The 27,003-nt window shown below is 30.6% G+C and overlaps 1 protein-coding gene across 17 annotated transcripts in view; it reads right to left on the bottom strand.

Moving 5' to 3' along the window:
• Nucleotides 1–27,003, bottom strand: part of Pcdh15 (protocadherin related 15) — a 716,528-nt gene that overhangs the window by 302,714 nt on the left and 386,811 nt on the right. For 15 of the 17 annotated variants that reach the window (XM_077799359.1, XM_077799358.1, XM_077799357.1 and 12 more), the window contains 3 exons: nucleotides 20,108–20,220; nucleotides 8,393–8,599; nucleotides 1,664–1,798 (listed from right to left, as the gene is read on the bottom strand). In XM_077799359.1, the coding sequence (XP_077655485.1) occupies nucleotides 1,664–1,798; nucleotides 8,393–8,599; nucleotides 20,108–20,220 (455 nt within the window). Of the gene's footprint in view, nucleotides 1–1,663; nucleotides 1,799–5,833; nucleotides 5,855–8,392; nucleotides 8,600–20,107; nucleotides 20,221–27,003 lie in introns of all 17 variants that reach the window. The other 2 variants (XM_077799355.1, XM_077799356.1) reach the window with 1 other exon arrangement.

The raw sequence follows: 27,003 nt of genomic DNA on the forward strand, positions 1-27,003 counted from the left end.
CTTAAAAATTAATTGGAAATATTCTTCATGTTTAGGTATTTTAAATATAATATTGTGTAATATTACAATATAATACCTACTTTTTTACTGGAGCATTTTAATTATACAGAACAATGAGTTTCTCTGCAGCATATCTGTACATGAAAATAACATAGTTGGCTCATATCCCTGCCCCCATTCTTCCTCCTTGCTCTCCCTCTTACTCCTCCACCCTTCCCTCTTATCTAATAGTCTCTACTATTTTCATATTGTCTTTTTTTCCCGTTAGATACAATAGTTACTTTCTTAGTTAACCTGTTTTTATCAGACAAGAAAATTTGGTACATTAGATATGTTACATTATATTCTAGAGATTCACAAAATGATAATTTTAAAAGGCTCATTAACATTTGTTACTAGTGATAATTACATTATTAAAAATTTGAAAACTCAATAATTGTTAATGTGTTATTGGATTAATTTAGTTTCTCTGATAGTGTCTTTTTCAAGGACCTACTGTATATTTATTTCTTTCATTTGTACTGTGGTGGGGTAGTGGTTGCAGAACACTTTGGTAACAGAAAACAAGTTTGGAAAGACTGTAAGCATGATGGAAAAAGGAATTCAAAATATAATATACCAAAAATTTTAAAAATTGATCCATTGTTAATAACTATAGTATATATATATTAGTGTTCTATAAATGTGTAATAAAGGGGTTCTCCTTGATTTTTCTCCACTTAAAATAATTGAGAGTGCGTGACAATCAAAATCAATTCTATAAGTATCAGACATCCATTCTTGTGAGAATGGCTTCTGGAATCAACTATGTGTCTAATAAGGTTTAGACACATAACTAATTGTTAAATAAGATTTTCTAGAAGTTCCAGTCTTTTGATGTGTAGGCCTGTCCAGAAAGAAATCCCAAGTTCAATAACTTGCATCTGTTATCTGTTCATCTTTTCTTACACTTTTTTGAAGGATCTGACATAGTTTTTAGATCTGTATTTATCTCTTAACCTTATTATACTAGTCCGTGTGTGTGTGTGTGTGTGTGTGTGTGTTTCTACTTCATAATAAATATGTGCAATCACAACTTTAATAATATTCACTCCCAAACCTTGATTAATCAACCCCAACCCATGATTTCTCCATGCTATTGACATTTGGGCTGGATAGTTTTTGGTAAGGGGTGTTCGGTGTGTCAGAAGATTTTCAGAGCCATATTTTTGTATCTACCCATTAGAGGCCAGTAGCACTCCCTTCCGTTGTGACAACCAGAAATGCCTCCATATGTTACAAAACATTCTCTGAATGTAAAAAAAAATATCCTCAGTTGAGAATTACTAGCCTAACCCTATGACAAAATTGAAAATACCACAAAAAGTTTATGACAGGATTATTTGGTGAATTCTAGTTTATATTATTAATTTTTAGTGTATGGTGAAGACTGAAGAAGTGTTTTCCTTTTGTGGGGAAAATATTAATGTAGCTACACAAATTTACATACTGAAAAAGGTGAGATACATATGAAGAATTTTTTGCAATTGATATTTTCTTCAACATTACCTGAAATATTGAGGTTTTCTCTTCAAATCATAGACCCTGTCAATTTTAACCAGACATCTCTTTCCATTTCAAACTGACAGAAGACATTTACATGCATATATATGAAATTTTTTACCGAAAATGTGTAAGTTTGCTGTTCTTCCCTGTCCACTGGTTGCAGCAGGGTGAGGTAGCGAGTGACACCAGTCTGCGTGACAGTGAAGACTGATGTGTAATCATTCAGAAAAAGGTGAAGCTCTGGGTCTTTTGTCTTAAAAAAAAAAAGTTCATTGTTGAAAAGTTGATTACATAATGTGGCTATTAGTTTAATTACCTAAAAATTAATTTTTAATGTTTGTTACAAAAATATATGTACAAATGTATTAAGATTTACTAAGAAAAAAAGAGATGTTAGTAGATATTTACTCATGAATAATCTAAGGTGGTCAAAAAAATGGTGACCTGTAGTGTGAAATGCAGAATATTTTAAAATATGTACTAGAAGACTGGAGACGTAGCGGAGAGGTACAGAGGTTGCCTAGCATGCACAGGAACAAAAGTTCAAGCCCTCGTATTGAAAAACTATTTTGTAAAAGAAAAATATTGCTGTAATTAATATCAAAAAAACAAGGAAAAGAATAAAAAGAATAGAAAGCAATCCAATTGAATATATTCTTACTTACTACTTAATATCAATATTTTCCATAACTATATTGGATCCAAGAAATAAGAAATAAATGTAAGAAAAGGAAATTGGAGCCCAGAAGTTTAGTTATAAGATTTTACAGTTACTTCATTTGTAGTAATAAACTGCTCATATCTTGTTCAAGGTTTAATGTAAAATAGCAATAAAATCAGTTATGTATTATTCATTATCCATAAATATCATGCTTTCTCCTAATTTTACTATTGCAAAGGTTTTTCAAAGGGAAATATAACACTTATTTTAATTAAAATATTTCAGATTATTTTTTTAAAAAAATATGAATTTAACACAGGTATCTATTAAGAGAGCCTGGAAAAAGTGATAATGCATATTGATGTTCAAGCATATTCAAAGGTTCAAGAATAAGAGATAATTAACTTGGCACAGAAAATTCTTCACAATTTTATTGCCAACACTGAATGATAATTATTCTCTGCAATTCAGAGAAAAAAACAGATATAAAACAAGGACACTTGGATTGGTATATGTGTAGTGGGAAGGGAAAGCAGTTGGGGCAAACAAAAGGTGAATATTGAGAGAGTGCAATATGAGGAAGACTATGAAAAATAAAAATATATAATACAGGGAGCTAAGGTATCTTTATGGATATGATACCTTTTAAAATACTATGAATAGTATGATGTGAAACACAGTTTCATAAGAAAGAACTTTTTTTCTAAGTCTAGTATCAAGGACATAGGACAGAGCAGAAAGTAACGGATTGTTAAAAAAATGTTCGTTTGGAAATAAAACCAGGATTCACATTTTTAAATTTTCTATGTGAAAAAAGAAAGTTGTAAAACCCATTAATACAATTAAAAGTGGGCACACTTTAAACCACAGTATACTTTAACTTGTAAAAAATTTCAAAACTGAAATCTGTATTTCTTTAAAAAATTTAAAATGAATAATTTCATTTGAACATGAAGTTATGCATTCATAATATCTCATTTTGTGGTAATTTCTGTGTTCATGATTTTGATTTAAGATTTATCTCCAAATAATGCAAAAATTAATGCTAAAGGTAATAGCTTCCATTGGTCTGCATATTACAAAGTAGTCACATACATTAAAATACAATGGGCAAGTGATCTTACAATCTGATATTTTCAAACAGGTATTTCAGACATTTGCATTTTAATGTCATGAGATCAATTTAACATATGGATAGAAAGTGGGTTATTTTCAATAATCAAATATGATACTCAATTTTTAAAATAGAATTATTTATTTATAAAAGTAACATTTTGAACCACATTCTAGAAGATTCTCATTATTTTGTTACACTTTACTGTCAGGATGAAATTCATTTATTACTTCAAAGATGATCAAAAATATTAGCATTCATCAATATCAAAATAAATAGCATGTATTTTTTCTCAATTTTCTTAACGTCACAACAATGCATCTAATACACTTCATATTACTAATAACTTTAAGGTACAGTAATATGTAGTAGCAAGTTTTGCTATGTGGCTTGTTTACTATTTCTTTTTTTCTTTTTGTACAAATCCTTTAATATTTCTTTATTTACTTAATAGTTTAGTTATCTTTTAATTTCTTTTCTTCCATTCAACTGTAGCCCTTACCAAATTAGCTAGATATATTCCTTCCTATACTCATGAGCTTTTTAAACATTTTAATGTGTCAGGTGTTATAATATTATAATACTTCACTGAGTTGTAAGCAACTGTGTGTATGTGTGTGGCTATAGTCTATTGCAGTATGTCACAAAGGGAATCATTTTGTTTTATCAATTATCTGAAAATCCTAAGATTTCATTGTCAAATGTTTCTATTTAAAATGATACACAAATTTGATAATCTATAAAGTGTCTCATATTGCATAACAAAGATATTAAATCTTTTGATAATTTATTTCTCAACTTCTTGACTTCTCTTATAGTAACTAGCAAGACACCAATAAATACATCCTCTAAGATTACAGATTGTTATTTCTTAAAAAAGAGATAATGTAATATATAAAATTAGAAGTATACATGACCTTTCATAAATCATTTTAATTTATTTTACACAGTTAATCTATGATTGAAATAGAACTCTTTGATATTTATATTTACTTAAAATAGTAGATTTTATATGTATGTATGTATGTGTACATACATACACACATAGATGTATATATCATACACAGATGCTATTGGTGAGTATCTTGATGTTTAAGTACAAAAACTTAAGACATATTTGGAAATTTTCAGCAAAATATAATTCAAAGTTTAATATTTTAGCTTGATTTTTTAAAATAATACCACTTTCAAGAGTGATATGAGTGTTTAAGAAAGTATATTATGTTTTTATGCATTTTGTGAAAATTTTATGTAATATTAATATCAATCTTCAGTGTTCATGCATTGACATCAACAAAACTATTGTTTTGATTGACAGTATTTACAGCGGTTTTGCTGATCTTGACAAGTTCAGTAATGTAAAAAATTTAGTAAGGAACAATGTATATATGAAGTCAAATATCCTTCTTTCAAACCCTTTATAACTTTAAATCTTTCTTTGACAAACTGCATCATAATATTCAGTTTGTATTTCATTAACATATTAGAACTTTATATTCCTATAATAAATGTGCTAAGTTCAGTCAACATTTCTATTTATATAACACATTTCAATTCATAGTTTTAAGTTTCATAAACTAGGATACAAGTAGAAAAATAATGATAGAGAATACATATTTTGTAGTAGTTGTGTCTGTTGGATTATTTAAAATGAATGGTAGTATTCTAAATCAATATATAAACAGATAATTGATTAAAATCATTTTCTTCTGTGACATAAGGAAATATTTACTATAGAATATGCATTTGGTATATACTAAAAGCATGACTTATTACTACATTGACTTATATATTATTATTTGAGAGTAAAATAAATTCTGACACACACTCAAAATGACATAAAAATGAATATAAATTTAAATACATGTATAAAACCATAGTAAACAAATACATGAATGTAAAATAAGCAAAGGTATCCCATTATTTAGAATTCAAATATGACATTAGTGAATTTTAAACCAATTTAGAGTACATAAGGGTATCAAGACACTTCATCACACACACAAGAATATATGCATGTTTTTACATGTGCACATAAAACTTCTTCACATATGTACATATGTGCATATGTATGTATACTTACCTAGGTACATGCATATATAGGTATGACAAAGCATAACAGGAAATGACAAAAAATTTCATCTAATATGAAATTTTAATTAATTAACAAGTAGTTGCTGAGGTACCTAGTTCCGAAAAGTTCAATTTAAAATTTAGTCTTTTAGAAAGAATGCTGTAATGAATTATTAATGTCTGTAATAGACAAAATAAATAAATAATCTTTATCAAAATTCACAATGAAATTACAAACTACAAAATTTCATTGTGAACTACAAATTTTCATGGTATAATAATCAATAATCAATAATATGATGTAAATGTACTTAAACTTTCATAAAGCTTTTTTTAGATATCTTTATAAATGATAGTGAAGTTATACTAGAAAAAAGAAAAAAACACAAAGAAATGAACCACAGCAATGAACAGTCACAAAATCAGCGCCTAATACCTACAGGAACTCCACCAGGTGGAACCTATATACAAATTAGACATGAAAAAAATGTAAATGTAAATAATTACAATTACAACATGATACATAAAATGTACACTAGTAAGAGAGAAAAATCAATTTTTCCAATCTCTAAATTAACAACTTTTCTCAAAATACATGTAACATTTTTCTTATTATTGTGACATACATATTATGTAACAATGATATTTATTATAAGTATTTATTTAAAGTACCTAATATCTTTAAGAATATATTGAGTTTATTTCTAAGTAAGATATCTGTGTCTTGAAACACTAACACTTTATGGAAATTAACTTACATAAATGGATGAATGGTAAGTAAACAATTCTCTTTTTACCAGTCAAATGGGTGATCTCTACACTATTATTTTCTAAATGGAATTCAATAATCAGTTTTTAGTTGTTCTGACATTATAAACATGGCAGTCTCAGATCTCCTTTTTACACACCTTGTACATTACCTAGTACTAGTTTGAAACTATAATGTGGTCAGAGTCCTTTAAAAATCATAAATGTAAGTGATTCATAAATATTGTGCAAATAAATATAAATCTGTATATGTCTATATGCATTTATACAAAAAAAACACTGGCATAAGTATTTTTTTTCTGTACTTTGCTCTTTTCAGTTTTACTATGACTCTTAGGATTCTTTCTAAGACAAAATCTCCACTGTGAAGAACATCATAACTCTTCAATCCCTAACAACATTTCTTAAACCTTTGTGCTCATTTTCTAATTAATTGAAGAAAGAAGTCCAACTTGATTTTTGGACCTATTAATTCAAATTTGTCACTCCTTAGTATCTGCCCTGTTAGAGCTATTCTTAAAATAATTCATGGGAGCCTAGCCCTGCAGTGACCAATTCTGTTTTTACATTTGAGCTTAATTTACAATTTTATTGGTGATACTGGTCTAAGGTGACATGTCTCTTTATTCTTAAACAGTTTATCCCTGTGCTGACTATTTTCACTAATTCTAGCTTTCATTAATGTCAAGATTTCACCATGAAGCAAATTTTTTATTGTAAAGAAAAACCACCTTGAAATATTCTTGTTAATGCAGATTTTTAAAGATCCTAGCAATGAACTCATATATGTCATAAAAATAATGAATGTTTGGTCAGCAAAAAGAGATGATGCAGAAGAATGTAAATTCATCTTCAAACACATTAGTGACTATTTCACAGATTTATTCTATGCTCTGGTAAATTGAAATTTTAAAGAAAATAAGTGAGTTCCAAGTAGGTTGGTTTCATAGCAATATAAGGAAGAACTGTCTCAGAATTGAATTGGCTAACCATGGAATGGGCCATATTCCAAATTATGGAATTAACTAACTTAATATCATTATAATTTTTGAATCATATATTAGATATTATCATTTCTTCAATCATGTCTGAATTTATCATTAAATTGAAGAACTATTAAAATCTATCAAGTGCTGAGATCTGGTAGTGTTCAGGATACATATGTTATTAACATATAGGACATTTTCCCAAGAAATTTAAACTCCATGAGGGAGAAAGACCCACATTACAAAGTTGGATGAGTCATAGAGAGATGTACTGTGAGAGTGTTTGCAATGCAACTTGGGCAATGAATGCCCTGAAAGATTGTTGTGTAAGGAAATGCCTAAGCTGAATTATAAAATCATACATTAAATATAAGCTATCCATGCTGCTCTGGATAAAAGAAGATGAAAGTTTTCAAAACATAAAAATATGTAACAAAATTAGGTAAAACATAGCTTGGTGAATGCAGGGAACTACAAGTGATTGATAAATGTAGTGAGTAAAGCAGAAATGTCAGAAATTGAGGATGAAGAAATGTTCAGGATAGCAAATATAGAATGTTTTGTACCTGAACTAGAAGCTTTTTCTGTAAGGAAATATGTGTCATGAAGGTATATTTGAGGAAAACTCTGGTATAGATTTTCTGTCAAGTCCACACATAAAATGACTCTCACTAAGGCAGTAAAGTACTCTGATTTGTCCAACCTGGACCACTTTCCACTCATGCAGATAGGGTCAGTTCCACAAAACCAGAAGACAACGATGGAGGAGTGGTCATGTCAATAGCCACTACCAGACTTGAGTCCATCAGTTGTCCCCAAATGTGTTTTCTTTAAGAGAGTACCAACAGATGGCATAAACTCCCCCTAATCACACTCTTGGTCCACTGTCATGATTTTCATTTTCACTCTGTAACAGCATTATTTTTTCCCTATCAGTAATTATGTAAAACAGTTTTTAATTTATATTAATACAAAAGATTGCCCTGGTGACTTAGCAAACCCCAAGTGAAACATTTCCTGTTCTATTGTATACTGAACTGCTGCAAACTGAAAAAGAACAGTTGATGAATTCAAACACAGTTTTAAAAAACATCTTTAGTATGGAATTAAATCATTATAATGATTTTAAATATCCTGTATTCTATAGTTTATGTAGCCATATCTTTGTAACATTTTTATTAAAACAACATAAATATAAGAATAAGTATTAACAAAACAAAAGGAAAAAATGCATATTTCACTTACATCTTCTATGTCTTTGTCCAGAGCTACAATTCTTAGAGGAGTGGTTAAATCTATATTGTCAGAAATGGTTGCTCCCACTGGGGCAGATTCAAGGATGTAGCCTTGATAGCTTGGCATTGTGAAATAGGGGCTCTGGTTGTTCTCGTCCAGTATTTCAATGTGTAAACTGGCAAAGGCAGGGAGGGGATGGCCATTGTCTTGCTCAGCCTTAAGTAAAAACCAAAACATTTAAAAAATTGTGTTAGGATACCCTTCTTGTGTGACGTTTTTCTTGCTGTACATATGGATTTTTTTTAAACTAGTATCATTACAAAAAAAAAGAAATACATTAAAGATCCATTATAGATCCTCTATTTTCAAATCCAGAATAAATATATATATATATATATTTTAAAAATACTGCAATTAATTATTATAATTATTATCACATAAAGAGTGATGACTGTTTAAACACAGGTTCACAGAACATAAGAAGAAGGCATTTGAGTGACTTGCTGATGAAATATTTAAATAAAAGGGAAAAAAGACTATAACCTTAACAAAATACCACACCTATTTTTGTCTTTTCCAAGTCTTCTTGTTTCACACTCTAGTCAGAATGTTTCTGTAACCTCAAAATTCAGCTATTGAAACCTTAACACCCAAGGTAAAAACATCAATAGTTGGAGGTTTTAGGAAGTGATAATAGCAGAATCTTCATTAATGAAATTGTTGCCCTCAATAAAGAGGTGCCAGAAAACTCCTCTTTTCTCCTACCATGTGAGACACAGCAAGAAGGCCCTTTGTGAAGAATGGGAAGTCACCAAACATCAAATCTGCCAGTGCCTTGATCTTTGCAGCCTCCAGAACTGTGAGAAATAACTGTCCATCTTTTACAAGCCTCACAGGTTATATAATTTTGTTATACCAGCCACAACAGACTAAGATGAGCCCCAATTTATAATTTTATGTGAAATTAATAGATTAAAGATATATTTATTACCAACTGAAAGTTCTTAAAAGCATCCTATAAAGAGATAATTTCATCATAATATTTTAATAGCTATAAAATTTCAAATATTATTACCAGAATTAAGTCATTCAATTATACCTAAGAAAATTATATTAATGTGTATGTATAAGTTTGCTTTCTTTTTAAATTTAAGAAATTGACAAAAATTTCATTTCTAATAATTTTTCTTAGGAAGTCTCTATATGACCATTCTTTGAATGAGGAATCATCAAACCTAGACTCTGCTTTTCTGAAAAGGTGTGTTTTACTACGTAGGAATCTAAATGTTTGTTATGATCCCCTGGGTTCCCATATCTGCAAGCTGAATTGCAGCCTCCTCAAAAAAGGCTCCCTGCCTCAATTCTCTGCTTACCAATTGGAAAATTCAGGGCACTTTTCAAACACCAGCTTGCTGTGCAACCTCTGGATCGATTTAAGTTTAGGATGTTTTTCTGATCTATGGGTTTTTACATGACACACATTCTGTTGTTTCTCTATTTATGTTATCCCTCACAGCTGCATTGAACTAGTGCTGTTGCCACTACTACTGACACTACCATAGAGCCTTGGCTCCACTGTAGTTTCCTGTCCTTTGTTTGGTGCACCAGATTTCTGAGTCTGTAAGAGACTTGAATCCACAAAGCAACTAGAAATGTAGACTTTCTATAATCTGCCCTCTTGAATCTCTGATTACCTTATTTTTAACACATCTTCCAACTGGAATTCCTAATGCACTTTGCTATTTTATATCACTTAGGAACTTCTAAAACATCACAAATATTTTTATTATATTTGTCACTTATTGTTAGTCCTTACACTAGAATAAAACCTTCAAGAAATAAAAAATGTGCTACTATTTGCTAACGTTAGTTTGCTGAGCTTATAACAGTACTTATATAGAGTAGACCTGAGTCTTGAATACTGAGTGAAGAATTCACTTTGCATACGGAAATAACATTACTTCAGTAAAAACAATGCTGTAATGGTAAAGTGGATTACACAGAGTGGTGTTTGTCCTTCAGGCTATATCCAATGAATTTCATGACTTCAGTTAGATCTCTAATATTCTTGAGCCACACATTAAGTCACAATAAGCAACAACTTATAAGACATATTGTTAAATATGTGACTACTATATAACATAATGTATTCAAGATATTTATAAACACATCTTGCAAGAAAATCTCCTACTTAAATACTATTAGTATTATTACTGCTATTTAAATATAGTTTAGAAAAAAATTCTTCAGTTGATACATATGAAAAAACTGAACAGCAATTTTTAAGTTAACAATTTTAGTTTCCACCTTTTTTGGGTGGGAGGGGTATACCAGGGATTGAACTCAGGGGCACTCGACCACTGAGCTACATTCCCATCCTATATGGTATTATTTTTCTTAAGAGACAGTGTCCCACTGAGTTGCTTAGCACCTCACTATTACTGAGGCTACTTTTGATCTCCAGATCCTCCTGCTTCAGCCTCCCAAGGCATGTGCCACACACCTGTATCTACATTATCTTTAATTACACATAATTGATGGATTTCACATGCCAAGAAATACTTCATGTCATTGAATTTAAAATGAAAATAAGTATTATATTAATAAAACAGCAGATTGAGAGAGATACAGAAATAATTATTTAATCTTCACAAGAATACTAACATGTACTGGAAGAAAAAAAAGTTATTTATAGAATTTTCACTAAAAGTAGATGTTAAAAAAGTTCTGAGTCATCGTACATTGGTGTTGCTGCTGTCCTTCAACATAAGCTATAAAGCTACTGTGTGATTGAAATTCTTTTTTTCTCCTGTGTTCCCTTCCTGGACACCACACCCCCTTGCTTAAATCTCATGCAGTAAAGCTTTCAATTTACAAAGAATGCAATGTTTCAAACCTTCTTCTCCTAACACAGTATAGGCTGCATGTTTCCAATCATAGAAAGCTGACTAAAAAACTGGCAAGTTCATCAAGCTATCAATGGTTTATGCATATCTCTTCATCTTTTTTATTTCCAACTTAAAATTCAACTCTCAAACAACAGAGTGTTTGCTTTCATGAATTTAACTGGATTGTTGAATTATACTTTAACTCTTTCGTTCTTATTAGAAGTAAATTACATTTGTTGAACATTTTAATTTATCAGAATAGATTGTTAAAATGTACTTAAATTTTCAACCAACTTATTTATTAACTGTATAACCAACTTATTTATTAACTGAATAACTTTAAAATAGGCAGACATTTAGAAAAGTTTGCCTTGAGGTTCAAATATGGATTACTGCTACTTTTACTTTGAAATAAAATGTTTATAATCATCCTCCCAAATTTCCATGTACAAATATAATACATTTTTGTTGAGTTGTTACACAAGTAGAAAGTGTATGATAACTCCTATGTTGACCATAGTAATAAAAAAGTGGATATGTAGAGGACTTTAAATTTAAGATTAAAAACATGAAACTTTAATCCAATTATAAAATGTCCCCTTCAAAGGAAAGGACAATTCTCTGCTGTTAGAATCCTGTAGTAGGATTTCTTGATTTGTTGGGTGAACAGGAGTGGGTAGAGCAAGCATATGGGATGTTTGTAGGGTGTTTTCATTTTTTAAAATCTGGATCCTGATTACATGATAATTTTACTTTGTGAAAACTCATCAACATGTACATTTTTTCTATGTTCAGTAGGATTTAAATTAAAAATGTTGCAATAAAATTCTTTTCACAAAAAGGGCATATAGTCCATCCATCCCTCTTTCACCATAGTAGATTAGTCTATGGTAATACAAGTCTGAATGGTATGGTGTAGTTAAATAAAATCTGCTATAGGATATGACTTGAAAAATATTATTAAAATTTAGCATTGCTAGGCTCAGTGGTGCACATTTGTAATCCCAAGTGACTTAGGAGGCTAAGGTAGGAGGATCATAAGTTCAGAAGAGTCTCAGCAATTTAGTGAGATCCTGCTCAAAATTTTAAAAAATAAAATAAAAAGGGCTGCCTCTAGATGTAGCAAAGTGGTAGAGTGCTCCAAGGTACAATCTGCAGTACCACAAATACAATGACAACAACAACAAAATTCTTAGCATTAGAGAGGCTTATCTTTTACATGTGTATTGATTATAATCAGATTCCCTAAATAACTCAGTTTTTTTGGGCATTTTTCCTCTTTTTTTTCCACACTATCATGTCCAAAATCCAGCTTTAAAACCATTTGCAATAATTATTAAAGAATATTCTTGTAAACTCAATCCATATACCTGATATGTCTTGTTGCTTACTTGTTTAATTATTATTTTAATTATATTTTGTCTTCCCAACTCCTCAAATTCAATATGTAGTTTACTCTCAAACTATATATTATATCCTGAAAACACATGGAAATCTTTTTTTATTAGTTGCTCATAACCATACAATGATCTTGACATATCATACATTTGAATCATATGGGGTATATTTCTCACTTTTCCAAGTGTACAGGTTGCAGAATCATATTGGTTATACAGCCACGTATATGCATACAGCAATACTAGTGTCTATTTTATTCTGCTGCCCTTCCTATCCCCCCTTACTCTCCCCTCCCCTCCCATCACCTCTCTCTACCCAATCTAATGTGACATATTTCTTTTTTTTTCCCTCACATCATCATACATGTATTTTGTATAATGATGAGGATTGATGTGCTGCATGGAACCCTTAATTCTGCCTTTCAAAAACAAGCACATCACATCATCCACTCATCAGTCTTGGATGTTTCAGTTGGATCTGGCAATTTAGCTTATCTTACCTGGAATGCAGGTTGCTGTTACACTAAAAAGTTCCCCAGAGTGAGCTAATTATTCTTGCATTTCTTATGCAAGTGGTTATCACTTTTTACTCTAAGCCTTAAATTTCAATTTGGACTTGAAGGTTTGAAGTAGAGTGGAAGACCTCCATTTATGTAATGAAATTATCTATAGAGTTCTATCTTGCTCCCTAAAGTTCAACAGTGGCTTTGGAGCCAAAGCTCTAATACTGGCCAAAGGTTACACTTTCTTTTTTCTAAATTCATGCTTAGGGAGAGATGGCTTCTACTTCCTTGATCAAAGTTCACATTAATATGCGTTACTAATGGATAATTTTAAATATATTCCATTGTTTCTTGCCTCCTTGTAAATTATACTGACTTAAAAGCTCTATATCATCCTCTATTTAAACTTTAATACTCTAAAAATTGAAGTTTACATAAAGAGTTTGACAGTATCTTATGAAAAATACTTTAAAACTTACAAAGCCATATGATAATTTGTCAAATAAAATACAAAGAATTATTCTGTATGTAATACAATTTGTTTGTTTGCAAGATCATAAATGCAGTAGAAGACCACTTTCCTAATAGAAAATAGTACATTTTCTGTTTGATCAAAAGGAAAAGATATGTATACTAGACAGATTAGGGGAGGCCTTATTAAATGACAACAAAATAAAACTAAGACATTTCCCAGTTAGGGAATATTTTTAATAAAATGAAATATATTTTGTCTTCACTTAAATTAGAATATGCCCATTTGGTTTATAATGTTATATAATGAAAAAAGAAATCTTCAAAGCTCTTGTATACCTTTGAATAATAAAAATCTCTCTTTGTTTAAAGATGGAGATATAAACTGAAACTAGAATGAGTATAGCCATGTCCAATGATTCACAGAAGAAAAACTGTCTCTCTGGGGAAGACCACAGCTTCAAAAAACTTCCATTAATCACAGGTATGTATATCATCCTGTTTGGCTAGTTTTTAAAAAATGAGAATTATCTTAGTTATACCTAGTCATCCCAACCAGAGACAAAATTATGATAATAATGATATAATGCTATTCTCTTCTAACTAAGCTATGTTCCCTTTATTTCTCTCTGCCCTTTTCCTCCCCATCCAGCAAAGCAGCCCCGTCCTATTTTGCGTTTTGATACTATTTCCACAGTTTTCTCTCAACCAAAAAGAATCTCACCAAAATGCTTTCTGTGAATTGAGCAACTGAAATTATCCATTATATATTATCTGAATTTAAAAAAATAGTCATCAACGTAAAAAATTTAAGATCTCCAAATGGATTGTTTTTCAGAGCCCATAAGGCACTGAGGAGAAGGTTAATATTTTTCCTATATGTACCAGACTGTTCTCGAGAAATAAAATAACCAACAGTCCTATTTAGTCCACAGATTTCCCAATATTATTTTTATATTTCTATGCAATAACCCAGAAGTTCGTGAAAAAAAAATATTTTTCCTATATGTACCAGACTGTTCTCGAGAAATAAAATAACCAACAGTCCTATTTAGTCCACAGATTTCCCAATATTATTTTTATATTTCTATGCAATAACCCAGAAGTTCGTGAAAAAAAAAAGTTTTCTTGGGAAAAATTGTGTAGGATGGCTGAGGGAATTTATATGTGGGAGCAGGTGTGGAGTGTTGAGATACAGCAAGGATTGCTCAGGAAGCAGCTTTATTTGAACATTTTACAATATGTGATCTTGCTGTGGTACTCCTGTAATGACCTTTGCAGACAAGAGGACCTTGCCAAAATCTAGGTACTGCAACTGGAAAAATTGCCTTTTTTTCTTCCAAGTAGTTGGAGTTTACCTGCAAAGAAGCCAAGTAAAATATCACCTCTGTGTCTTGTCAGCTTGCACACTTGGAAAGCCAGTGTATTCATCTACTATATTCGACTTCTGTTCTAACTAACCCTGCAGAATAGATAATTGTATGAGACATGAGGTCTCCATACAGTTTTTTTCTTGTTATTAATTCCCATAATTGGCATAACAATAATTAACTTTGCCTTAATATTTATAATTTTTAGAAATTTTTCAGGAGGAAATAAAATGACGCAGTACTATTGCTGAAGAAACAAAAATAAGGTTTTATGTGGTAATCTACTACAATAAAAAAAATTAAAACAAAAATTTTAAAATTTGAATATTTACCACTGTATGAAATTGGTCAAGAAGTTTTAGAATATGCATTACTTATCCATGAAAAGACTGCTATTTTATTACTAATAGCAATATTGCCTGAAATTTGTATGGGATGATTTTCTCTAAAATGTAAAAAGGATCTTCACTTTTGCTCACCTTGGGGACCTTGCTATTGGAAAAACGATATGAAATTATTCTTTACTAACCTGCTTAACTAAGATTAGGTATGCAATAGAATAAATGTGTCCCCAGAATTCATGTCTTGAAACCTCATCCCTGATAAAATGTTATTAAGAGATGGTGGCTTTGTGAGGTTGATTAGGTTGAGGGTCAAAGATTTATGAATGGGATTAATGGCCTTATAAAAACCTCTTTAGATGGCTCCCTTGCACTTTTTCTTCTATATAAGGATACAAGAGTTTGGCACCTGCAACCCAGAAGAGGCACCTCACCACAACCCAATCTTGCTGATCACAAATCACCTGATCTCATTTTTCCTACCACCAGAACAGTGTGAAACAAGTTTCTGCTGAGTATAAATCAGTGTACACCATTTTGTTATAGTTGATCACACTGACTGACAGATGAGAACATGTTGTATGTGTATTTCATTCTTTCAAGAATCTATACGACTAAGAGTACATGGCCAGAATATATCCAGAGATCTGAAGGTGTGTCATTCATAGCATTTGCCTTGCTTCCTGTGGCTGGTCAAAAGCAGCCCTGATTGTGTGTGTGTTGGGGGTGAGGGGGCCTGAACCCTAGGTCACTGATGGCTTCTATTCCATCTCTCCCAAAGGGAGAATTTGTGGTCTTCTGTTCTCCTCTTTTGTGTTTATGTAAATAAACTTATAATGCACACATCATAGAGGAAAACAAAACACAGTAACTTGTATTTCACATTCAATGAGTTTTGGTAGTTCCTTCATTTCCAAAGGAGATTTCATCATTTTTATTTGAAGAAGTGATGCCTGATAATCTGTGACTCCACATTCTGTCTGAATCTGACACCTGTGATCTTTTAACATGACAAAAATCTCTGGTGGAGATTCATGCAGGTGGCAAAATGTAAAGTGACATGAAGGCAATATGCAGCAGCCTGATATATTTTCATTATTATTGGTTCATTGATACTCTATTGGTGATGTGGGAACATGGTTCACATACTAGGAAAAGAAGCTAAGGCTTGAGAGATGATTTGTGTGGGAGGAAAAACTAAAGACCATAAAAACAGAGACCACACATCTAATAAAGGGAATAGTAGGCCCAAATCTTCATCATATTGGATTAGGCCCCAATTTCCTTAACACGATTCTTAAAGTGCAAGAAATAAAATCAAGAATTAATAATGGGATGGATTCAAACTAAAAACCTTCTTCTCAGCAAAATAAGCAATCAACGAAGTGAATAGAGAGCCTACCTACATTTTGGGAGCGAATTATTGCCAAAAGCACATCAGATAGTGCACTAACCTCCAGGATATATAAAGAACCCCCAAAACACCAAAGAAACAAACAACCTAATTAATAAATGGGATAAGGAGCTGAACAGATACTTCTCAGAAGAAGATATATCATCGATCAACAAATATATGAAAAAATATTCAACATGTCTAGTAATTAGAGAAATGTAAATCAAAAGTACCCTAAGATTTTATCTCACACCAGTCAGAATGGCAGCTATTATGCATACAAACAACAATAAGTGTTGGCAAGGATGTAAAGGAAGAGGCACACTCATACATTGCTGGTGGGACTGCAAATTGGTGCAACCATTATGGAAAACATTATGGAGATTCCTCATAAAACTTGGAATAGAACCACCAATTGACCCAGCTATCCCACTCCTTGGTTTATACCCAAAAGGACTTAAAATCAGTATGTTACAGTGAAGGGATGTCTAGAGTACTAATATATTGACAATAATGCCTTTAAGATACTGCACTTTTAAAAATGAAAGTGTATTTTTGTGATTTGTTTTAGCTCCACACACGAACTAAATTCACCTAGTATATAAAATATGCTTTCATATTCTACTTTATAGGATTTTTTAAACTCTGTGAATATAGTGATCATATATCTTATCATCCAAATTGGAACAACTCTTTGAATGAAACACGTGCTACAGACATTAATTCAAGGACAAAAGGCACAAACATGAACTATTCTGGGCAACCCAATGCATGCTTCACAGAATGTGTTCCTTTTCTAAATATCCTTAAACAAATGTAATTATTTGAAGTTTAAGATAGAATTTTGAAATAGAATAACCTTCTCTCTTTCAGTTGGACATGTTTCAATGCTTTAATGTGCTCAAGTTTGTGAACTACTCCATTTTCTCTTTCCAGCTTCACCTTTACATTTTTACTTGTCAGTATACTGATTAAATCAGTGGCAGAAATAGAAAAAAATGAGGATGATAAATCTCTAATTTGTGTCCCTCACCAGCTGTTAAATGCTCACATGTTTTTTTAAAGCACAATTCTTCAAAGTCTAAGAGAAGATACTTCATTTCTTTTATTTTTCTTAGCTTCCAAAACAGAAATTGGGATCTAGTCCAACAAAATCTTTCACAGCCAAGAAAAATGAGGCATTATTAAAATAAAAAAGGGGAAATGTTCAAAGGCATACTACAGGGAAGTGCCAGACTGTAGAGTTTCAATGGATTCCTGAACAATGCCACAAAACTCAGCTATTATTCAAGCAGGAGGCACATTATTATTCTTACAGATTGATACCTTTGCTTATTATCCCCTTGATTGCACACAAAACACAGCAATTTGAGTCTAATAACGTCTGTAAAAACTTCTATTAAAATATAAAATGGTATTAAAACATAAAGGAATTATCTATGACCAGTTCTAATTGATTTTTTTTTCCTATAATTGATGGGCTAAGTTATACAGTACTCAGGACAGCTGACTTTGATTTCTGATTTCAAATGCACCAGTTTGTTTTGTCAAGTTTCTTAACTTCCACAGAGAGCAGCACCACAATACTCCAGGTAGATGACAGTAGATCATGGGTACATGTTTCTTAGTTTTATATAGTTCCATGATAATTAAAATCATCAATGAAAGTTTAATCACATGTGTAGCCAATTTATATAAGTGGTAAAAGTAGTGTTTCTTGGTTGAATGACTCCTACTGCCTTACTGAGTGAAATCCAAGGAAACTGTATCCATCCATAAGATTCTCTCCATGGTCTGAAACTACAGCTCATTTCTATGTTAACTGCTTGTAGCCAGCTATGTTTGCCTCCAAGCTTTTACTTTTGTTTTCCTTAGGTTCAGACACATTTCCCACTTTCACTCATTGGCCAAACTTTTTCAATCTAGCAATATTTAGCATGGGGTAATATTCAGAAATTTTTTTTCTGGGTCCACAGATTAACTTAAATGTATTTTTTTCTGTGCTCTGTTATTTTTATTTATGTGACTTCTTATTAGCACTAGACATTTTATTTTTGATTTACCTGTGTCTGGAATGTAAGTTCTTCCAGGCAAGGAATTACTTAATAAACAGTTTCCAGCTCGTATACTAAAATGGGTGCAAAGGATATATCACCTAATTTGAATTAAAATTAAATGTCCGTATACAAAATATTTTGCAGTTAGATGTATGGATAGTTAAACCATATAGCCATTTCTAAGAAACAATAATTCTGTACTATGAAAAGAAAATTCTTGTAACTTAGGTAAAACTAAATTTGAATCTCATTTTTACCTGATCAGTCATGTAATCCTGAGCTTTAGTTTCCCTACCTGAGCTTTAGTTTCCACAGTTTGTATAAATGAACATACAATTAAAACTATGGCAACAATCCAATGAAAAGTGTACAGAGATAAGTATGTATAACATGTATGCTCCATAAATTTCTATATTTTACTTCCTTTTTCTTTAATTATTTTAAATTTAAATAAAGAAGAAAAATATTTACTTTCTTAGGAGCAAAAAGTAAAGGGGAGCCTTTTGGTAGCTAATTATTTTGTATGCATAAATATACAAATTCACACGATATAAACTAGAGTTACTCTGTGTCTTTGCTGCTAGCCATTCATTCACTACAGTTCCCTTCTCTCAGTCCCCATCTCTGTTTGGCAAATCCCTACTCTTCCTTCAATGCTCAATTTAAATCTCACCGTCTCAATGAAGTCCATGGAAATCAATTGGAAAATCATCCAGGTTTCTACAGTACCTCTTTTCTGATTTCATGTCACATATTATTGAATCAAAATTGTAGTGCAAATTACCCTAGCTTTCAAACATATTTCAATCTAGGATGAGCTTTCAACATAAAGAGTAAAATGGAGCATCTATTAAAAGAATCTGTTGTTGAGCAAGACATTTCATTCTTATATAAGGATTAAAATGCAACATTAAAATATTATTAAAATAAAAATACAAATCAAGTACATTTTAGGTATACTCATTGATTATTCTTTTGTAGTCCAAAGTTAATTCCTTTTAGTAAAAAAATGTTGCAAGACATAATAAATTATATTATGTAGAAATATGTATATATTTAACTAAAAATTTTATTATATATTAAAATATTAAGTATTTTATTATATAGAATTATAAAGTTGCTTTAGAGAAAAGCAGTATAGTATATTAAAAATGTACCTAATGTTCTTTTTTAATCAAAAAGTTGGTTAGTTGCTATTCACATTCATTTTAATATTTAAAACATAAAAGTGCCTACATTAGCCTCTGCTTTTCTTTGATTAGCATTTCATAAATACAAGGAAATTAGACATTAGTTTAATTTACCTTAATAACCAAATCAAATTTCTGATGAAAGTCTCTGTTTACAGGCTCCAGCAGACTAAGTTCTGCAGTCCTAGGATGCATATGGAAAAACCGTGGGTAATCCTCAGGAGTCCCTGGAAAACATTGACATTTCAGCACATAACTGAGAACAAAAAGTAATATGTGTATCTGCTTTGTCTATTTTCCTTCATTAACTGAGCAACAGAATTACAATTTCATTAGTAATTTAAGTTTCAAAATTATGCAGTCTAGGGAAAGCAGACACAAATGTGGTATATAATTAATTAGTTTATGAGTAAGAAAATGGAAAATATTTGTTTGAATGATTTTCCAATTTTTTTTATTAAGAGAGCTCTTTAATTAATTTGGAACCTCATCACATGAAAAGAGATATTAAGTAGAAGAAAAGCAAATTTTGGATTATAAGATTACATTTTAATGGTGCATAAATCTTAATTATAGCCTGCCTGGTCTCTCTACATATCTGGTAATAAATAATGACTAGTAATTTAAACCAAATATCATAATGCCTGGAAACTAATATGAACATGCTCTGTTTCATCTCAGTATTTTTTTTTTACAAATAAGTATTTAGTTTATTATGTGAACCACATAATTTAGAATGTAGGTTTTGATGATACTTTTAATGACTAGGGTGAATATTTCTTAAACATTGATATTTTAGTAGAGTTGAAATACCCTTCTTGCAGAAATTCCCTTCAACTGTATATCTTACACTGTGTAAATACAACATTTTTTTGTTCTAAAGTAAAGAAAATGTTAAAGTCAAATCTTGGATGTCAAATGTAGAAGTCAAATCAAATTATACTGATGATTACTTAAACAGCCAATCATAATCACCCCATAAACCATTTCCATATTACTGATAAGAATTTATGTAAGTAATCATCAATAACTCTGTAATTTCTATTTTATAGACAAGGATATGGGGAAATTGAGAGTATAATAAATTGTCCACATTAAAGAGTTACACTTATATTTCTGTATTCATATCCAAATGTATGATTATTAAACTACTCCTCTGTTTAGACAAAAGAAAGAAAGAAAGAAAGAAAGAAAGAAAGAAAGAAAGAAAGAAAGAAAGAAAGAAAGAAAGAAAGAAAAGAAAGAAAGAAAGAAAGAAAGAAAGAAAGAAAGAAAGAAAGAAAGAAAGAAGGAAGGAAAGAAAGAAAGAAAGAAAGAAAAGAAAAGAAAAAATTCCCTGGACATTATATGAGAAAATAGAAAAAAAAATCACTAAAACTGACTTGAAAGTCCAGAAATAGTAAAATATAGAAGAAATTTACTGTATGATACAGGATTACCTCTCCTAGTAGGAGAGTCATACAAAAAATGATAGGATGTACTCAATTATTCACAGAATTTATTAGAATAAATCCAAAATGGAGAAAATATTCATGTATAATCAATAATAAAATAACATATAATATAAGCACTAATAATAGGTAAAAAAATATGGATACATTTTACTCTAATTTAAGAGTAGGCAAATCTTTGCTACTATGGTTCAAAGTCAGGAAGCAATAAGAGAAAAGAGAAATTAAATTATACTACAAAATTTCATGGCAAGAAAAATAACCAATATAAAGTCATGTGACAAACTGGGAAAAAGATTCCAGTTTACATCAGAGACTAACGTTTATATCCCTGATATATACAAATTTATCACTTAGACAAGAACAGAAACTAACAATGCATTAAAAATAATTGGCATTTAAGTATGCACAAAAATTCAAAGGAGAAAAACAAATGATTTTTTGTTATATTTAAAGATACTTTTCTCTATACTTAAAAAGATAAATACAAATTAAAACTACACTAAGGTTCCATTTCTCACTTGTCACATTAGCAATAGTCCTACTTGAATATTATACTCGACTGGTGAGCCTGCAAGAAAATAGGTAGTTTTAGAGAGCTGTGGTGTTATCACAAAAGTGCTGCCACACCTAAGAAGGAGAACTAGAAATAATGTATAAAATCATATTGTTTACTTTCTTTCTTTTATTTTTTTAATTTGGCAGTGCTGGAGATAGAACCCAGGACCTCACATTTGATAAAGGCTCAACAACTGAGTCATGAGTCCCCAGCTCAATGTTTATTTTCTCACTCACACATCCTACTTCTTTACATTTTTGGATTATAATAAAAGATAAATACCCAACTAAACTTACATCAGTAGTGCTCTGAATGAATAAATGGTGATACATCTTTTAATGGATGAGAATTCAAATGTAAAAATGAATAGTGAATATCTTTACCTACTACTGTATTACCAATATATTAAGTGAAAAGGGCATTTGGGAAAAAATAACTTGTATTTTTCTGATTTTTTTAAAGAAAGAACACACACTTAAAAATATATAGTATATATAAAATTCAAAGATAAATCATAACACTATAAATTGTTAACATATAGGAGAGAGGGAGGGAGAGAATAAGGCATAGATATTGAAACTAGACTTCATTAACTATATTAACCATTTTTTAAAAAACTTGGATCCATGTAAATATTACATATTATTATGAAACAAATTAAATTTTAAAACATCTCAAACTTTAAAATATAAAATAAAAAATCAATCTGTGTTTTCAGTTGGTGGCATAAGTACAAATAGAAAAGAACTACCCAAATAACTTTAAAAGATACTAACTTACTGGCATCATCACTGTAAAATAGTTTAAGAGTATGAGAAATTACAAAAAAAATTACACTGTCTACCGTAATAATTTTGTAGATGGTAGTGTTGATATTCTTATGCTAAGATTATTGTGAGAGTATTTTATAATAAATTAAATGAGTAATTATGTGGAATTTTAATTCTAGCATTCTCAGCTTTGAAAACTAGTGTTAACAGTGAGATCTAAATACACAATTAAAGAAAGTAAATAAAAATGCCTAGGGGATGGGGTTGTAGCTCAGTGGTAGAGTACTAGTCTCACACATGTGAGGCACTAGGTTCGATCCTCAGCACCATATAATAAACAAATAAATAACATAAATAACATAAAAAAAACAAAACAAATAAATAAATAAATAAATTGTCCATCTACAATTAAATTATTTTTTAAAATGCCTACAGTTACATACTGGATTGACAGTAAGTTTAAACTCACATTTTAGTTCTTAAGGAATATAACACATATTCCATAGCATGGAACCCAAAACAAAGAACTAAAAACAATGGCCAACTTAGAAACCATGAACTTCCCAGTGCTTTATGGTTTTGAAACAGTATTTTGAAATACCACCAAAAATAATTAAGGTTTTTGTAAAAGATCATTGATTCCATATCCAAGGGAGGAAATCAAGATCAATGTGAAGCACCTTCTTGTACCAGGTAGCAAGAAAGATATCAAAGAAAACTGGGTTTATGTCAAAAGATTTCAAGAGTCAATAAGTAAGGGTTTTCTCTGGCTAAGGATGGGACAAATTGAGCAACAATATGGGTAATGTCCATAATGATTTGAAAGAAATATTTAACTTTGTAAGTTCATAATTTTGAAAAGAAAAACACTTTGTTGATCATCGATGGATGACACTTAGAAAGCATTTTGAAACCTACAAAATAAGAAACAATATTCATTTTCTGCTTTTTCCAGCAAATCATTGACTGTCTTTGTAAACAAATAATTGATGAACTTGTTATTTATGAAATTATTCCAGCTAGTAATGAAAGAAATGATAAAATTAGCATAAAGATTTTATAGATCCTCAGAAATAGATGGATTAAATAATTGAACATTAGCTGTTGCTACAAAACAGTGACAACCAGATATTTTTGACTGCTGATAGGAAAGTTAATTCAATATTATTTGTTTGGGATTGGATTTTGCTTATCCTCCAAAATTATATGTGAAACTTGAATCACTTGACTGTATGTAAAGAAGTAACCTTTGAGGTGATTCAGGTTAAAAGAGGTCATATGAATGAGTCCTAAATCCATTGGCTTATGAGAAGGGGAAGACATGAGGTCATATGAGTGAGTCCTTAATCAACTGGCTTATGAGAAGGTGAAGACACAAAGACACATTGGAGTGTGCACAGGTGCTTGATCTCACACACACACACACACACACACACACACACACTCTCTCTCTCTCTCTCTCTCTCTCTGTGTGTGTAAGAGTACAAAGAAAAACCGGCCAACTGAGGACATGGCAAGAAAATGGCCATTTACAAGTCAGGAGAATAACCCTCACCAGAAACCAATCATGGAGACACCATGACCTTGAGCTTCTAAGCCTCCAAAACTGTGAGAAAAGTTTGCATTGTTTGAGGTATGTAGTCTGTGCTGCTTTGTAATGCCAACCAAAAAGACTTGCACACCAAATGTGGAATAGTTTTGAGGGACACACACACAAACACACAAAAAAGAAATCTTTAGTAGTGATTTATAGGAAATACAAAGGATGGGGCAATATGTAAAATTATACCAAGGAGAGCACAATGCACACTGCTGAAAAATTCCATAAAATAAATAACTTGATTTTTCTAATAAATACAACATAAGGAAAAAAAATAATGGAAAGAGAACCAGCACAGATTTTAAAGTGGCTTAAGAAAAATATCAATCACTATATGTGAACATTATACAAATTCCCTGCCAACCCCCATTCTAAAAGAAAAAAAAAGGAACTGTTAAAATTATAACATTTGTGAGAAAAGCACAGTAACAAACAAAAGGATATTATATGATATTTTTAAAAGGTTGTTCAATATTTTAGATATAATATGATTTTGCAACACTGTTTTAAGTGGTTTTATTTTATAGACACATATAGTAAATATTTTGGGGTTGGAATATTACATTGAGATTTTCAAACTGACATGAGGGGACAGGTGAATAAGAATATAGATATATATTCTTATATATAATATAGATATATATTCTTATAATATAGAACAAAAATTTCACCATGTGAAATTTACTATTTCTTGAACTAAGAGGTATAAATGGTTATTTTATTTTAATATTTTCTCTAACTCTTTCTCTCTCTTTTTATTTTTTTTTTTACTTATTTCTAATCAAAGTTTTTTTTTAAGGCAATAAATTTTAGAGTTGGCTTTGGTTGTATCTTATCACAGCTCTTATCACAGCAGAATGTAGCATTGCATAGAAAAAGATGAGACCAACACACTACACCTAAATGAATAACAGCAGCTGCTCTGGGAAAAAAAGGTGTTTAACTTCAAGGGAGTGATACTTACTAGCAGGTAACTCCAAAGTTACTGTAGAGAAAACATTGTAATCTCTTTATTTATTAATGTTCTTCTTCATATAAAAGTCAAAACAGCCCTATGGGGAAGATATTATTTGATCTCTGAAGAAACTAACACTTAATTTAGGCAAAATGTTATGAATTGTCATAGCTAGTAAATGACTGAGCCAGGATTCAATTTTAAGGTATCTATTCTGGAGTCCAAACTGTTTGCTATTATGCTATATAGTCTAGGTCCAATGAATTTCACACTGGCCCTGTGTGTGTAGAACGTTGATATTAAGACATCATTATAGAATATTAACTTAGCAAAAGTATAAATAGTAATTGAAAAAATACATCTCCTAGGGCACAGACTAAGGGCTAATACAGTTTAATTTCCTATATTCCTTCAAAATATCATACTTTAAAAAATGAAAATAAGCTGTTCCATAGAATTGACTTTGATAGCACAAATTTAGGTGTAAAATTGAGAATTGTATCTTCCACCCTCAAAATTATACATAGTATAGCAAATTTCAGGATTGTAACTCATATAGTCAACAGAATTACTGGGTTTCAAAACCCTTATTGTTATGTATTCTAAGAAAATCTTATATTTTCAATCAAAGATAAATGGATAAAAATAGCAATCTAAAGCTCTTAGTGAAAAATTTACAATTTGGGATATTTTATATTATCTATGGGTTTGAGATGTAATTGTTAAACAATAAAATTCACATATATAAAAAGTATAATTTTGTGTTGGTCAAGAATCATCACTGCAATTAAGATAATGTACCTATCTAACATTGCCCAAGATTTTTCCTGACTCTACTCTTTCTCATCTCCATATCCAAATGCACCACCCTCATGCAAATACTGATCATTTTCTGCCAGTACAGATGAATTTGTACTTCTAGAAATCTATTGAATAATTTGTAAGTATTTAGTATACTTTTGAGAGGTAAGGGCTGGCATCCTTTACTTGCCCTGATGATTTTGTGATCCATGTTTTCTTGTATATCAATAGTTTATTTTTTATCTTAGTATTATTTTATCATTTTGTTATACAAAATTTATCTATTTATATGTTGATGTGTATTTGAACTTTGTGTCTAATTACAAATTGGGTATATTAATTTATTTGTCTCAAGATAAATATCTAGGAGTGGAATGGCTAAGTCATATGATAGGTGTGTGTCTAAGCATTTTATTAACTTTTCTGGGGGTTACAGTCCTATAAATTTACATATATATTTCCACAACACAACACAACAACAATACATAAATTTTCTCTGATTTCCTTTGTGTTCAAATATTTTATTTTCCGGGATCAGCAGTGGAAGAGAGTTCTAGTTCCTCCATCTATACTTGAAATGTTCAGACTTTTAAGTGTTAGCCATTCCAGGTTATATATTGATATTCACTTTACCTTTAGTTAGCTTTTCTTAAAGGCAAAAGAGGTAGAGTAACTTTACACACACGTATTTGTGATTTACTATTTTCTATGATAAAGCATTTGCTAAAACTTTTGTCCAATTTATAATTAAATTACCTCATTCTTATTAAATTGTTTTTACATATTCCCAGTAGAAGTCCTTCATTAGGCTCATGGTTTGTAAATATACGCTCTTTTCTGTCACTTGTCTTTTCAATTAGTCATCCATGTCTTT

Source organism: Urocitellus parryii, chromosome 5 (assembly GCF_045843805.1).
Source record: "Urocitellus parryii isolate mUroPar1 chromosome 5, mUroPar1.hap1, whole genome shotgun sequence".
Taxonomy (NCBI): Eukaryota; Metazoa; Chordata; class Mammalia; order Rodentia; family Sciuridae; genus Urocitellus; species Urocitellus parryii.